This window comes from Lethenteron reissneri, chromosome 24 (assembly GCF_015708825.2).
Source record: "Lethenteron reissneri isolate LAM-NWPU_2019-01 chromosome 24, ASM1570882v1, whole genome shotgun sequence".
Classification (NCBI taxonomy): Eukaryota; Metazoa; Chordata; class Hyperoartia; order Petromyzontiformes; family Petromyzontidae; genus Lethenteron; species Lethenteron reissneri.
Window position 1 is genome coordinate 19,848,402 of NC_083802.1, and position 16,129 is coordinate 19,864,530.

The 16,129-nt window shown below is 54.0% G+C and overlaps 1 protein-coding gene across 1 annotated transcript; it reads left to right on the top strand.

Moving 5' to 3' along the window:
• The first annotated feature begins 8,263 nt into the window (after positions 1-8,263).
• LOC133346774 (beta-1,3-galactosyl-O-glycosyl-glycoprotein beta-1,6-N-acetylglucosaminyltransferase-like) lies at positions 8,264-12,880 on the top strand. The gene is made up of 2 exons (XM_061558631.1): positions 8,264-8,406; positions 9,003-12,880. The coding sequence occupies exon 2, from the start codon at positions 9,031-9,033 to the stop codon at positions 10,345-10,347; it is 1,317 nt and encodes a 438-aa protein (XP_061414615.1). The 5' UTR covers positions 8,264-8,406; positions 9,003-9,030; the 3' UTR covers positions 10,348-12,880.
• The last annotated feature ends 3,249 nt before the right edge of the window (positions 12,881-16,129 follow it).

Consider the following 16,129-nt stretch of genomic DNA (forward strand, 5'->3'; position numbering starts at 1 on the left):
GCACGGAGTCTCTGGGTGTCGCCGCCCCCCAGGTGAGAGACGTCATGAGTGGCTCGTCGTCTACAAAGAGCGCCCCTCCCGTCTCGAGCCATTCCAGAGCGTGGCCCAACCGTGCCCATGAGCGAGGTGAGGGGGTGTCCCACGTGGGATTCTGCATCGGGTGCTCGGGCCTGCGGGGAACCTCCCCGGGTGGCCCCCTGCACCCTCGGTGGTCATTTGTACAAAGCCAGACACAAACATGACATCATTGCTTAAATGATGGATAGTGTGAACCATCCCTTCCCATCTGTCCTCAATACTCAATGAGCATTGGTTGTGGAGAATATAAATAACAAAATATACAAGCTGACCCTTTTCTTCCTTCGCACGTTTGTGCAAAAGGTTCGTTTATGTTTTACGTGGAGAGACACATATATACTGTGTGGAGAGACATATACTATGTGGAGAGACATATATACTATGTTGAGATACATATACTACGTGGAGAGACACACGGAAAGGGGGCGTTGTCTGCCTTTTTACTGTGTTGAATGTTGGCAGCTTTGGCACTATGTATCTAGAATTGACTTTTTTCGCACCGTACGTAGCCAACCTTGCCAATCGGTTGTCCACGTCCTGAAATGGCTCGAGACGCGAGAGGGCGCTCTTTGTAGACGACGAGCGATTGCGCAGACGTGAGAACGAGCCACTCATTGCATCTCTCACCTGCGGGCATTTCACCCAGAGACTCCGTGCTCGATTGGCACAGACGGCGGCGCGTTGGTGCTTGCGATGCACGAGGCCTGTGATTCGGCATCATGGAGGCAGCGAGGCTTGGTGGATCACACAAATGTTGCCCGACTCCATTCCCGTGGGCGTCGAGGAAGGCGTCGTACCTTGACTGGCCAGGAGATGGCGGGATCGAGCATTCCCCCCTTGCGAGTGTTGTTTTCCTGGGTGCTCCAGTTTCCTCCCACATGTCAACGGTCATTAATCGTCCGATCACACCTGAATACAGAGAGGACTGCAGAGCTTGGGCAACTGTTGGCGCTGGTCCATTGAGTTGCTCCTTGCGCCTCTATGTGGTGGCACGCTCCGAGTTGAACTCGGCTCGTGACAAGCTGAACTCGGCACAAGTTGTCATTACATAAAGCGGAGCCTCGAGTTAACGCCGATTTCTGAAACTAGCGGCGATTGTGTCTGCAACGACCTGGGAGAGAGCCGGTGGCACACGTTCGTGGTTGAACCAAGACTCAAAGCCATCCACTCCACCCGAGACTCTAAACCCCGACTCGAAAACGCAGCACCTGCGGCTGCCTGACATTGAGACCCACCACGATATTAGATATCGTACGGCACGAGGTCACCTACGATTGTATCGTCCGTTCTGTAAAAATAAAAACATATCGCGAAATTTTAAATGTGTTCCAGGATAATTGGCGTCGTGGCGATTATATGATGTAAATTATTTAACTAATATCGTGTAAATATCGGCGTTGTGCGTGTGTGTGCTCAGCGCTAGATGCCGTGCTGAAAGGGACTTGGGGAAATGCTTGCGCCGGGGAGCTGCAGTTGAAGGACATTTAAGTGACCTTCACTCGTCCGGCAAGCTACAGCGGCGCAACAAACGCGTGAAGCACAGCGTCATGGGGAAGCGTAGATTGCGATCATTCACATCGCGATAATCGTGCCTCGTATCGGGGGAAAAAAACATCGCGGAAAACCTTGACCCAGCAATGCCCAGGCTGGGCCACAGGGGGGCGCGCTAACCTCACCTGGCACCGAGTGGCCGCTACACTTGGCGCTCCCTCTCCAACTCGGCCACCTGAGTTCGACTCCCTGACACAGCAGTAAACGGGTGAAAAGGTAGGGACATGTCTGAACCGGTGCTGCAAGCCCCGAACAACTTCACCAATCCGTACTAGCCGGCGCGGTGAAGTATGGTCAATCGACAACCCCCATCACCGACGAGACATGGGGAGGCCTCCATCCAGCAGTGGATTGACAAAGGGCTGTTCGTTATTACTTTGTGTGAACGCTTCCCCCAAGGTTCTACCGGAGACCCCGCTTGAGCCACGGGGTGGGGGGGGGGGCTCTCACGTGATCGGGGTGGACCGCGTGCTATTGCAACTCAACGAAGCGTTCAAGGACCTCTGCTTCCCGTGTTCATTTGCTATCTGATTATAATACAAGGCCCTCTTCGAAGCGAGTAGTACGACTCGAGCATGCTTTGTTTGGTGAAAAACATGCATTGATGTGCTGAAAATGTCGTTATAGAGATAGGATTGCAGAGCTTGGCAAGTCGTTAGTCGCGCCAGCTCACCGCCTGGCCACTGCTTCCAACTTTACGAGAGCCAATTTGCATGAACGTCATCGCTATCTATAAAACTACACATTTTTCAAACTCATTGACTTAATCAACAATTTAATCATCATTAAACACGCGATTAGTTTACAACGGAAATGGCCAAACATCCTACTGCAACAATAACCATAACCACATAATAGCGGTGAGAAGGCGACAATGATGATGCGACTGGGACCCGAGGCATGCCAGCGTAAGGCAGTACCCACCGACCAATTCAAGCTGCCTCTAATCCAGCCCTCTGGGGGCGGGCGCGGGGGCTGGGGGTCGATGGATCACGCCGAGATCACCGCGTGCTTGTCGCACACAGCCAGCGGAGAGGGCTGCGACGGAGCCCGGCCATGCCCGCGGGACGAGGGAGGTTGCTGGCCGAAGTGCACGGCGGCTCTTGAACGAGTGCGTCTCACTCGTACGAGTAAATGCTATATATGCGAATACCGGAGGCTACTCCGCTTCCCATGATGTCGGACGTTATTACTCCACGTGCTGGGAGCACTTGGAACGAAACGTCGGGCAACCCAAAAAAAGTTTGGAAATGTGTTTATTGCAAGACTTCTCGAGCATGGAAACGAGAAACGGTCCAATCCCCAGGCTAAACACGGGCAAAAACGATCCGAAATGGCGCCCAAAGAATACAAAGGCCAATATAAAGATTAAAAATATAGCCTGTAACTGACTATTGGGGCAAGTGCTGTTAGCAGTCTCAATAGAGGGCGGTGGGTGGCCAGCACCACGCTCGGCCGCCTTTGTCTCGGCAATGCTGCGGTGTTTACACATCACACCAGGTGCTGTTGGAGTGAATATCGGCACCTGTTCACATACTCATCACCGATTTTAGCCTTGAACGGGAATCGAACTCGAACCGTCGAGTTCATAGTGCAGCGCGCCTAACGACTGTGCAACCGCTCAGAATAACAAGCATACACGCACACTCACCTCCATACATGTTCGTATGGACGGATTTTTTTTTAATGCAAGATAAAACCACTTTTTTTTAAACCGCGATATCGATGGCTCCGCTGGGTCAGAGTGTGCCAGCCAGCAGCTGTTGTTTATTAAACAATGACAACCCTGCATCTTCTACGTGACTTTACCGAAAGAACCAAGAAGATGAACCCTGCGCCGGTTTCCACTCCAGTCTGTGCCATCTGCAGCAGCGCGCGCCCTCAATTCGAGAAGGGAAATTGGTCGCCGATTAAATGTTGAGATGAGTCTATTCACTAAACCCCGCGCCTTGTTAATTTCGCCGCGTGTACTCGTAGAGGAGCTACCAGGCTTGGCGGCCGGAGTGAGTGAAGTCTCGCACGCCTGCAGCGACGTCTTCACGACGTTCTTCTGCGTGCAGAGCCCAGCCACTCCAGCATGGCGGTGCCCTCACACCTTGGCCACCAGTGTTGATGATAACTCCACCAAGTGTTGTTCCGGTTGCCAACGCGGCGCTCCGACTTGTTCGGGACCCCCTCGGGGCGGCAGAGGTCAGGGTTTTATTAATTTAGTGACTTTTTCATGGGTTGTCTCCGACACAAAGCCGCCAGTCTGTTGGCCGTTTGTAAATGGCATAGAATTGTTCAGGGAGAAATTCGTGGCATTATAATCTCATCCTTTAGATGAAGCATAAGTCGGAGTTATTGTGCCACATTACGGAATTGTATAACGATGTCTCTTGGCTTTGCATTTTATCCAAATGTAATTAATGTTACCGCGTGAGTGATACTACACATTGACAGGACAGATCGTGTAGTGCACGTACATCAAGGACTTCGTGATGTCAGCGAGGTTTCAGCAGGTGAGCAGCATCCCCCTTCAGGTAGAACCAACAGAATCATGGATCAGCAAACAGACACAAATCGGAGACATTCACATCTGAGAAATGTAAATCGACTCGAGTAGGATGCATCATCCCGTCTAGGGAAATGTAATACTCAAGCCCATTTACATTTCTTGTTAGTAGTTATTTTAGACTCTCTGGTGTTACAGTAACAGGTTAAATGTCTTTACATTAACAGGTTAAATGTCTCACTAACACAGCCACCGTTGCTCGTTTTCCTCGATGTGGCGGTGGCTCTGCGATCGGACATTGACATGCCGATTCCTCACAATGGCCACCTCCGCAGCTTCGTCGTCGTGGAGGAAGCTCTCCGATTTACCCGATTTAACATTGACATGCAAATTTAATCTCTAGCCCCGCCCACTTCGCTGATGACCCTTGGGCTACACCCATCTCAAACCTTTAACATCCTGCCTCAGCAGCTCTCCCGATCTATTTTCACCTGATGACTATTGCTTGTGTTGCCATCGCAACGGCGTGATATTTGTATTATTGTTTTCTGTCTACGTGGCTTTACCGAAAGACCCAAAGAATATTTATTATTTGTTAATCTCTCTGATTTATGTTTGTTTGCTGATCATGCCTAGACGGGATGATAGCTATTGACGAGACTGGTGATAGAATAACTAAACTACTTTTCTTTTCCCAGGTAAGGCCCATTGAGCTGTGTAGCTCTTTTTCAGAAGCGACCTGGCCACAAATGATAGCTCAAAGAAGTGGCTTATCACGTGGAAATGTACAGCAGCCAAATACTCTAAAAGCGTGATGTTGATTCTAAATGGAGAGAAAACCGGAGGACCTGCAGAAAAACCCATGCGACCACAGGGAGAGATACATGCAAATTACAAATACACTGGGCGTCAGGGTTGGGATGAAACCCACGACCTCCTGCATACCAGGCGAGGTAGTTAACATCTCTCCACCGTGACGCCCACCGTGGCGTTAACAAGACTGGTGACGGAATAAAGAACAGAATCCGTTGACGGGCCCACCCGCCGTGGAGATGGAGCGATGAGATTGATTCATGTGCAGGTGTCAGGTGGATGGTAGCAACACTGGACCGTGAGGGATGGCAACGGCGTGGGGAGGCCTTCATCCAGCAGTGGATAGATTAGATGCCGATTTTATTTCTGCGCCCGCTGGCTGTTAGGCACAACATTCCCTGCGAAACCCAAAACATTGCAGCTCTCTTTACCGAGCAATTATTTGGTTGTCCTTTGAATAAAATAACAGTATAGAATGTCAAAAAATTAGCAATTCAATCTAAACCACACATTTACCAACCCACCCCAATCCAGGAGGTCACTGCAACGTTTTATAAATAGCAGACCTTGGAGCAATGCAAGTTGAGACATTCAATAGTAAACTTCTCCGATGCCCTCACCCTGGCAACTTCAATCACCGGTCCATGCCACACCCTAGCCCAGGTGATAGTGTCACGCTAACCACCCTTCGCCATTCATTTGCACCCTCCGCGATGTTTGGTACCGATTCGGTTTGTGTTTACAGCTGCTGCTAAAAGCACGCTGCTCCTTGCGCACAATGACTCCGGATCACATTACGCGACTATTTATAAAAGGGGTAAATCCCTTCCCATCTCAGGAACGTGAGATAAACGAGTACGTTGAACTTCTTTCGCACCTTACGTAGCCAGCCGTGCGAATCGGAGGCGCGGGGGTTCACAGTCAACCCAAACAACCGTGGCCTTGTTAATCACAAACTACCGGTGCGCGTTCTCGCAAAGGACACGAGCCGCGTGAACGCGCAACTTGGCGCGAGACATTAACTCCTGATTTACACGTCTGTCAAACGTGAACCTCTCGGCTTGAGAGTTAACATCGGACGGAGACATGAAAATTGGTGGTTTGCGCACTGCGCTATGAACCCGAGGACCCGAGTTCGATTCCCGCCCACGCTTAAAACAGCTCCACCGGTAACCTCAACCCCAACTATCAGCATCCACTGGGTTGTCCAGAGGTTAGAAATGATCGATTGCGCGGTCAATCCGCACAATGGCCTACTCTTGCGAATGACCCGATGGGATCTGTCCACTTCGAGTGAAGCCGACGGCGCGTAGTGCGATTAGGGTTCATACACCCACCGCAGTATTCACCAGGGCGGCCGCTGGACTCGAACAGTGAACCGCTGTACCAAGCGGCTGACGCGCTCCCGCTGGGCCACGTGATATTCGTGTGTGTGTACATCTCACGTACTCTTCTATAACACACATCTGTTGTGACCCATAACGCCTCCATGTATATTCACGCGTCTATTTCTCGAATTCAATATCCGATTCTCGTAACACCCATTTCTTTTAAACTGCTTTTTTTGCGCTCTTTTGTTTGCGTGTCGTCCTCCCCCGCACCTGCAAACACCGTCGTCGCCACCGCCACCACCACCACCACGCGGTTGGCTGCGTGCGGCGCGAGCCCCGGGGGGGGGGGGGAGGACACACTCCGCACGTCCGAGCTGCCGCCTCGTCACTCGCCTCGTCACTCGCTCGCAGCCACTCGCAGGCACTCGCCTCGTCACTCGCTCGCAGGCACTCGCCTCGTCACTCGCTCGCAGGCACTCGCCTCGTCACTCGCTCGCAGGCACTCGCCTCGTCACTCGCTCGCAGGCACTCGCTCGCAGGCACTCGCCTCGTCACTCGCTCGCAGGCACTCGCCTCGTCACTCGCTCGCAGGCACTCGCCTCGTCACTCGCTCGCAGGCACTCGCCTCGTCACTCGCTCGCAGGCACTCGCCTCGTCACTCGCTCGCAGGCACTCGCCTCGTCACTCGCTCGCAGGCACTCGCCTCGTCACTCGCCTCGTCACTCGCCTCGTCACTCGCCTCGTCACTCGCCTCGTCACTCGCTCGCAGCCACTCGCCTCGTCACTCGCTCGCAGCCACTCGCCTCGTCGCTCGCTCGCAGCCACTCGCCTCGTCGCTCGCTCGCAGCCACTCGCCTCGTCGCTCGCTCGCAGCCACTCGCCTCGTCGCTCGCTCGCAGCCACTCGCCTCGTCGCTCGCTCGCAGCCACTCGCCTCGTCGCTCGCTCGCAGCCACTCGCCTCGTCGCTCGCTCGCAGCCACTCGCCTCGTCGCTCGCTCGCAGCCACTCGCCTCGTCGCTCGCTCGCAGCCACTCGCCTCGTCGCTCGCTCGCAGCCACTCGCCTCGTCACTCGCCTCGTCACTCGCCTCGTCACTCGCCTCGTCACTCGCCTCGTCACTCGCCTCGTCACTCGCCTCGTCACTCGCCTCGTCACTCGCCTCGTCACTCGCCTCGTCACTCGCAGGCACTCACCTCGTCACTCGCAGCCACTCACCTCGTCACTCGCAGGCACTCACCTCGTCACTCGCAGGCACTCACCTCGTCACTCGCAGGCACTCACCTCGTCACTCGCAGGCACTCACCTCGTCACTCGCAGGCACTCACCTCGTCACTCGCAGGCACTCACCTCGTCACTCGCAGGCACTCACCTCGTCACTCGCAGGCACTCACCTCGTCACTCAGCCACTCACCTCGTCACTCAGCCACTCACCTCGTCACTCGCTCGCAGCCCCTCGCCTCGTCGCTAGCAGACACTCACCACGCTACTCGCTCAGCGGACTGGCACGCTCAGGGTTTTACATCCACCCACACATTCAAAACACCTGCGCCGGGGCTTACACACAACTGCTGCGGCGATCACCCCCCGCCTTGCCTCGCAGGAGATTCCCCCACGGCTCTCATGCAACTCAAGTTCAGTCTGGTCGCTTGCGTTCTCACCTCGTTCGATGTCTGTACGTGGAACTTCTTTCGCACCTAAGCTCGTGTTATTTGTCGGTTGTTCAGCCCCGCTGCGATGGATGGATTCCCAGGTTACAACGCTATAGAAGCGGTTCTTCTTTATTCTCATCCCTTCCAATTAAAAACAGGAATTTGTGCGCGGTTTCCAGTATTAAATTCCTCCCCCTCTCACGAGAAGAATGCATCTCACTCCGCCCACCAACCCTCCGATGCCGCCTTCCCTTCGATAACAATAGCTCTAGGGGGTGGGGAAAGGTTGACCACGGCATGGCATCGTTGGGCGGGGGGTGTTGCGAGTGTGGGTAGCACCTGAGTCACCCCGAGATGACTTGTACACGTGTCCTGCTGGCGGCATCGGCCACTCCTCACGCGACCCGTCCGACTCCGCGCCAGTGCTTCTCTGGCACCCCCCGGTCTACACCTGGGACACGAAACCTTTCCACACCCGAGGAGCCGGCAGGTGCGTTTCGTTCACGAGCGCATTCATATACACAATCATTCAATCTAATTACGTCAATTTAAACACCGCAGCTGCATTCGACTGCATTCGGGCGAACGAATAGCCTCGTGGGACAAATCAATACTAAATACACGAGGGGGGAGGGGAGGCTGCGGTGATTACATCGCAACTGAAATCACGATGCCATTGACATTCCGTTTGCAATTGAAAACAAAAGGACCTCGTTAAGGTTTTGACTCGAGGCGAAGTGGAATTTGTCTCGCCGCGTGGGGAGTCCAACCGGGCCGTCAGCCTCACGCGAATAATTTGCGACAGCCACCAATGGGCGTCATCACTACGCAAATCGCCACAAATTACGCAGCTGCGCGAGCCTCGCTCTCGTGTCTCGCCTCGCCTCCTCCTCTTCTGAGTCGAGTGTTGTTCCGACACGCGCTTGAAAATCAAGTTACGCATCGACGGGCGGACGGAAGTCGACGCAAGCGACACCGCGCATCAAATTTTTTGGCAGCGATCGAGAACATTCCGATTGTTGAATGTTGATTTGCATCGCATATACGCAAAGGCAATACGTGACCCGCCTCGCCCCTCTGTCGCAGAATCCGCGCGTCGATTCAAGCCACCGCCATGGTGTGGACCACCTGCACGTGCAAGGTCACCCTGATGTCCATCTTCCTCGTCGGCTCCGTCCTCGTCATCTGCCTCAACCAGGAGGTGTTCGAGATCGCCATAACCAAGCGCGGGGAAAACTTTGACTTTAGGGAGGACCCGCGATTTCACGTCGACTGTCCCGCCATCATCGGCGGCGACGAGGAGACGTGGGCCGAGGCATCGCTTCTGACGAAGACCGTCGAGTTCAGGAGACGCTGGCGGCTCAACGAGAGCGAGTGCGTGAGGATGACGCGCGACTGCGACGCGTTCAAGCGCGACAGGAGGTACGTGACGGTGCCGCTGAGCGAGGAGGAGGCGGCCTTCCCCATCGCCTACTCCGTGGTGGCCCACCACCGCGTGGACATGCTGGAGCGGCTGCTGCGCGCCATCTACGCGCCGCAGAACGTCTACTGCCTCCACGTGGACCAGAAGTCGCCGCCGCCCTACCAGGAGGCGGTGCGTGCTCTCGCCGCGTGCTTCCCCAACGTCTTCCTGGCCAGCCGGCAGGAGCGGGTGGTCTACACCTCCTGGTTGCGCGTGCAGGCCGACCTCAACTGCATGCGGGACCTCGTGGCGGCGCCGCAGCCCTGGAAGTATTTCATCAACCTGTGCGGCCTCGACTTCCCCATTAAAACCAACCTGGAGATGGTGCGAGCGCTGCGCGCCCTCAACGGCGAGAACAGCATGGAGTCCATGCACACTCCCGGCGGCAAGGTGGGCCGGTGGCAGATACGCCACGAGATCGTGAACGACGGCCTGCGCTCCACGGGCGAGAAGAAGTCCCCTCCGCCCATCCCCACGCCCATGTTCTCCGGGAACGCGTACATCGTGGTGACGCGCGCCTTCGTGGAGCACGTGCTGAGCGACCCCACGGTGCAGGTGCTCATCGAGTGGGAGAAGGACACGTTCAGCCCCGACGAGCACCTGTGGGCGACGCTGCAGCGCCTGCCCGGGGTGCCCGGCTCCTCGCCGCCGCACGACAAGTACGACGTGGAGGACATGATGGCCATCGCGCGCCTCGTGCGGTGGTCCTACATGGAGGGCGACACGCTGCAAGGGGCCGCCTACCCGCCCTGCCGCGGCACCCACATGCGAGCCATCTGCATCAACAGCGCCAAGGACCTGGCGTGGGTGCTCAAGCAGCGGCATCTGTTCGTCAACAAGCTGGACTCGGACGTGGACGAGCTGGCCGTGCACTGCCTGGAACGGCACCTGAGGCGCAAGGCGTTGCGCCAGGTGTTCTCGCCCTCTGGCCTGCTCGGGACTCTGTCCGGCACGTGGCGGGGCCCTTGAGCGGCCATCCCTCCCCTCCCGCGTGCCCCGGCCCCTGTGAGTGGCGAGGTCGCTCGATCTCAACTCGGTTTAACTCGCCGCGCTCGACGAGGCGATAGGTCATCGTCGTCCTCGTTTGCGCCCGTGACGTTCGCGGCCTTTTTACCTCGTCGTGCAATCGAATTCCTCGAATTCGCGTCTGGCTGTAGTCGATTGTGATTAACTGCGTAGTCCCTAACGATAGCGCACATGTTTAATGAGCCAAACTATCAGCAGACGAAGTAAACAAGTATAACCCGTAAAAACAAAGTTTTTCACTATAAATCCTTTATATGCGTGGCGGCTAGAGTCCTCTCGTCCTCTGGCTTGAGATGGCTGCCACCTATGGGTCAGATGATTGCATGGCAGCATTAAGCAATTGGTAATTAAATATATATATATTTTTGTCCTAAAAAGTGTCAAATTTAGGAAAAAAAATTTCACGAACATTAATTGTCACGCACAACGAGTCTGTGGAAAATGTCAGCTCGATTGGATCACGGGAAGTGGGTTAAAAAAAACGACCGAAAGATTTGCACGGTCCTAAGCAAGCAAGCAAGTGAACTTAATATAAAGGATTTAAAATGACATCGTTGTGGATGATGTAAATAAATAATGACGAAAGCCGATTACGTCTCCTTCCCACCGCAGGTCTCTGCGCATGGACAATAGTGGTGGTGGTGGTCTCACGATCCGGCGTTGATCCGGTTACGACGTCGTGTTTCGTAAGCAGAGTCCGGCTTAATTGCATCATTGAATGCGGTTCTTTTATCGTTCACGCGGAGAGACGGATTTGGAAAGGAGACATTGTTTTACCGACTCGGTTACAGAATGTGTCGCCGTGGTGAGAGTGGGAGGGGTAGTGCACATCTTTCCAGATAGACAATCGCCCGATGAGGTTTGGCGAATGACTCCAGTTAATTCGCTCACGAGGTGCACGGTCGTTTGTCGAGGGTTGGTGTTCAAGTTGCTCCTATGCAAGCGCCTCCATGTTCAGGCTGCGATTCGCCACGGGAGGTCTCACGAGTTTTAAACTTTGTCATTACGATTTCGGTAGTTTACCCAGGAAAGCTTCACAAACTGTCACCACTTGTTTTCAGGTGGGTCATGTCAAGTATTCACAGGAGGACGGCACTTGCTGCTGCTGCCGTCTGCGATCCCAATTGTGTAATAGGAAAGGTAAGTTGTAAGCATTGTGATCTTTTGGCCCCTACCAGGTACGTTGTGGTGTTATTTGGGTGTTCTGGCTACGGGAGGAAACCTATTCAGAGCAGGGTGGAGAACAAACACAGGCGACCGAAGGTGGAAATTGAACCCAGCGAGGCCCATTCTTGCTGGGAGGAGGCACGAGTGTGACTACTGCCCCCACCTTGTTCCAGCAGCAGCATCATTAACCGTGATCAAGCCACTTCTGGATGACAGTCCACCCCAAGCCGTCGCCATCTCACAGGACCCGAGGATGTAGCATTACGCTTCCCGAATCGCCCTCGCACATTGAAGAGCACTTGGTCACCATGTGTGACGTCACAGCGGCGTGAAGGCCACGATTACACGAGACGGACTCGATGCGTCAATCTATTGGTCTGGAAAACCCACAAAATGCATTTTTTTGCGCGTGGAGACGGAACGGAGCTCTGCACGTAAGCTCATGAATGGTTAATTATTTTCTCTCAGCGGTCAAGGACCAGAGCGATTTACTACTCGAATGAGCATCGAGGCGGTGCACCTCTGCCGTTCCAAGCTTTGAACCAGTGGTGTAAGTGCCAAATTGCTTTGGGGGCGGGGGTGAATCTATAAATACGGGCAGTCACTTTTGACTTCCCCGCAAAATGCTACTAATTTTATTGACTCCGGACCATGAGGATGATGGGCTGAGCATGATGAGCTTTTTTTTTCCATCTCTATTGAATCTCAAAGTGGTGTCAGACAGTCCGCGACACGCAGGCTGACTGCGTGTCCCTCGACACGCAGACTGACTGCGTGTCCTTCGACACGCTGTCTGCGTGCGCGCGCGCTGTTACCCACAGAAAATGAGTCCGTCTGGGGAGCAGTCGTCTTGCAGTGGTTATCGCATTTCGCTTTCGATTCCCGCTCGCCACCAATAACAGTGGAACATTTGAGCCGGTCCTCGGCCTCCAAAAGGTCGACTCGGCCTTAATTGAGTACCTGATGGGATGTGAATACATCTTGGGGAGACAAAGGCGACCGGGCGCAGTGCTGGCCACCCACTATCTCTTGTTCCGTGCTGACCTTCATATAAGTTCTCGCTAACACCACTTGCACCAATTTACTATTAAAGACTATCCGGGGGATCTTTGTCTTTGCTGTTAACTCACCCCGCGTGTGGTTAGGCGGACGGCCTGACGGGTTGCTCCGATGCTGTGAACGCGGCTATTGACCGTCCACTCGCGGTGCGTGTGAACACAGATTCATGTGCATTGAACTGCGTCGTCTGTTTTGAGATTCGCCGCGCACGGTAGAATCTGAAGTAAAGTTGTCGTGAATGTGAAAATCACTGCAATGAGTCGTGAATGAAACTGCGTGCACTTCGAACACTCGCTGGGTCGGTGTCGCCAAGGTCACAACATTGCAAGCAGGCCAACGCACCCTTGAAGATCTCCCTGCTCTACGATCGGGCCACGTGGCTCGCAATGACCAGACCGAGAGTTCAACTCCTGTTTAGGGTTGACTCGACCCATCATCCCTCCGATAGAATGAATACTAGACTCGCTCCCGCCATATTAATGTGGAATTTCCACCAATGCCTGCAAAGCAGGCGATATAGCGCCGGCCGTCTGTGTTATCTAGAACTGAATATCAATTTTGGACGCTGTGCTACTTATAAATAGAATGGGCACAAGGAACAATGCGGGTCTCATGATTTGATCTCGAGGCTCTTCACGCTGCTCACGAATGAGGAATGTGAATGGCCCCAATCATGTAAAATAAATCAACCCCCACCTCCTCCTAACTGGTTGGTGTACGAACCTGTACGACCCGAAGACGTGACAGTCTGTGTGTGATGTTGTAAGACCCGGTAAAGCTGATTGGCGAGGAGTCGGAGCCATTTCCTGTTCACCTTGGGGTGCGGCATTGATGTCCTCTGGCGCCTGCATTATTTAACATCTGTTTCGACCTCGGGGTACGAGAAGCTCTCCATGCCTGTACCGGAGTAATTTAAATCTGGTACAGATACAATAAGAGGCTGATCGATGCCTGGGTACGGTGAAGAGATGGTTCCCTGATGGTCTGGTGATTGCTATTCACTCTGAGAAGGCATTAGAGACGCAATTGCTGAACATGGAGCGTGCAACTAAGGGATGGGGCTTCAACATCAGCCCCATAAAAACAAAGCAGGACCTGCCTGGGGATTCTGTGTCGTCAAATGCCTCATCCCCGCCACTCTACATTAGTAATGGGGGAGTTGTGGAGAGAGAGAGAAGTTTATGTATCTGGACAGTGCTGATGACCAACTCCGGTTTCTCAGCGAAGGTCTCACTCATCAGCTGCCTGGACTATCACTCCATACCAACATCCGGGTCTTCTCAGTCACAGTCTTGCTCTCACTTCTCGATACCGTTGAGACGTGGAAACCGTTAAAGGCACATCTGCGCCGGTTTGAAACATTCAGCCTGACCCGCCTACGAACCATCCTGGGTTTAAACCAAGCTGAACTGCCTGAGGAACGGAGAGATTCTTGAAAGATCTGGTCGGCGATGCAGCGTTGGCTGTGCCACGTAATCCGCGTGCCCAGCCACCGCCTGCCCCAACAGCTTCTGTTTGGTTGGATCGAGGGGATTAAACGGGCGCGGCGCGGACGGCAGAGCAATGACGTGATGTGGTACAGGAGGATGTGGAGCTGAGTGGACTTGTCGATGGCCGGTACCAGCGGTGTCAAGATCGGCCTCTATGGAGGAGGCCCGTGAATGACGCTACTGGGCAGTTGAAGGCAACAACGGATGGCGAATGAGCGACGCTCACAGCAACGAGCCGGCGAACACGCAGCGCGGTACGACAGTGAGGAGCACAGATGGTGCATCTGACGTTGGGTGATTGTTGGTAGCGCTGCCTCACCGCCTGGCTGCCTTCCTGCTTGTCTGTGATGCCAAAGAATCGCAATTTTATTTGCAGACGTGATCGGTGGCGTCGGTAGCCTACGCACTGTACTGCAAAGTGTCTTCATCGTCGTCAAGCTTTCACCATGTCGTGGACAGTGATATCAGAATCTGTCCCGGTAGTCCACCGAGATCGATTCGGCCTGACGTGACGTGTCACACAACCCCCTCCCTCGTGCGCTGCTTCGGCCTCAACATGCAAAGTTATTTCCTCATCAAACGAGCAGTGATGCATGAGTGCTCATCGCCTGTTCACAGCCCCGAGACAGCGGTGGAAATCCCACATTCCTGTGGCGGGGCGAGTACAATATACCCATAAGAGAGCAACCACCGTGACTGCCCCACAAAATGGTACTGGTTTTACCGACCCCACCGCATGATCGATGGGCCGAGGCAACCTCCAACCAGGGAGTGAACCCGCAACCTTGCCATTGCGAGTCGCTCGCACTTTCGCTGAGCCACATCACCTAAGTATGTATTTTTTTGCCGTTCGTTTACGCAGGAAAAGCCCCGCCGAGCGTGACGATTCATTTTCAGGAGAGTCCCTGCCAAGTGTTTTGTAGTCGGGGGCGATGTTGCAGTCACGCCAATTCAGTGATTTCCCAGGGAACGATTCATCGCTTGGAAGTTTGACCAATACCGCTTGTTTTTGTTTTCTTTTATGGGAGGGATCCAGAGAACTCGCAGGAAACCCACGCAGAAGAGGGGGAAGAGAAACCACAAACTCCACGCAGAAAGGCGCCCGAGTCGGGGATGGAGACCGGTGACTTCATGCCGTGTCACCAACACGCCACTGGACCGCTGACACCGCTTATTACCCCATAGTAATGCTATTTTGGCTCGAGAAGGTGACGCCTGCAACCCGCAGGGCTCTCCTTGCCATCACGTAGCGAGCCTCACATCAAGAGGGTTATAGTGGGCGCTTTAAACACTGTCATCACCACCACCACCACATCAATTGCCTCGTGACGTAGACTAGGGAGACGTCTTGTCTTCAGTGGAAACGACGCTGCTGTTCATGCACATTCGCAGCCGGCGGACATGTGGACCGAACCAGTAGCAACAGATGAAAGGCTCCTCAGCAGCAGCAGCGACGGAGTTGCGCTCACTCGAACTGTAGCCCTCCCACCCCTGTGTCTGTGGGTCTGTGTGTGCATCTGTGGGTTTCTGTGCAAGTGTGTGGATCTCTGTGTATGTGGGTCTCTCTGTGAGTATGGGTTTACGTGTGAGTCTATGGGTCTGTGTGAGTCTATGGGTCTCTTTCTGAGTCTGGGTCTCTGTGTGAGTCTGTGGTCTCTGTGGGTCTCTGTGTGAGTCTATGGGTCTCGTGTCCACTGCGATCCGTTCTCCACGCGAACGAGTGGCATTCACTCTCGCTGTCTTCTGAAGGCGGTAGCAGCAGCTGGGTTCACAACTGAGACGCAGATACATAGATGCCGCTACTCTCAACTCACATCCATGCTGCATGTTAAGCCCCTTTCCAGGAGACTCCTGTTTGGGATGGTTGGCTAATTTCAGCTCTACCTCTCTGCCCTCGCGATGTGCTGTGATGAAAGGCCATTGCCAGAAACGTCGCCTATAATGTTTTTTGTTTTTATACTCACATATTTTAAGGCAGTAGTTTCATTGACGAAAGTGTTCAGTTTTGT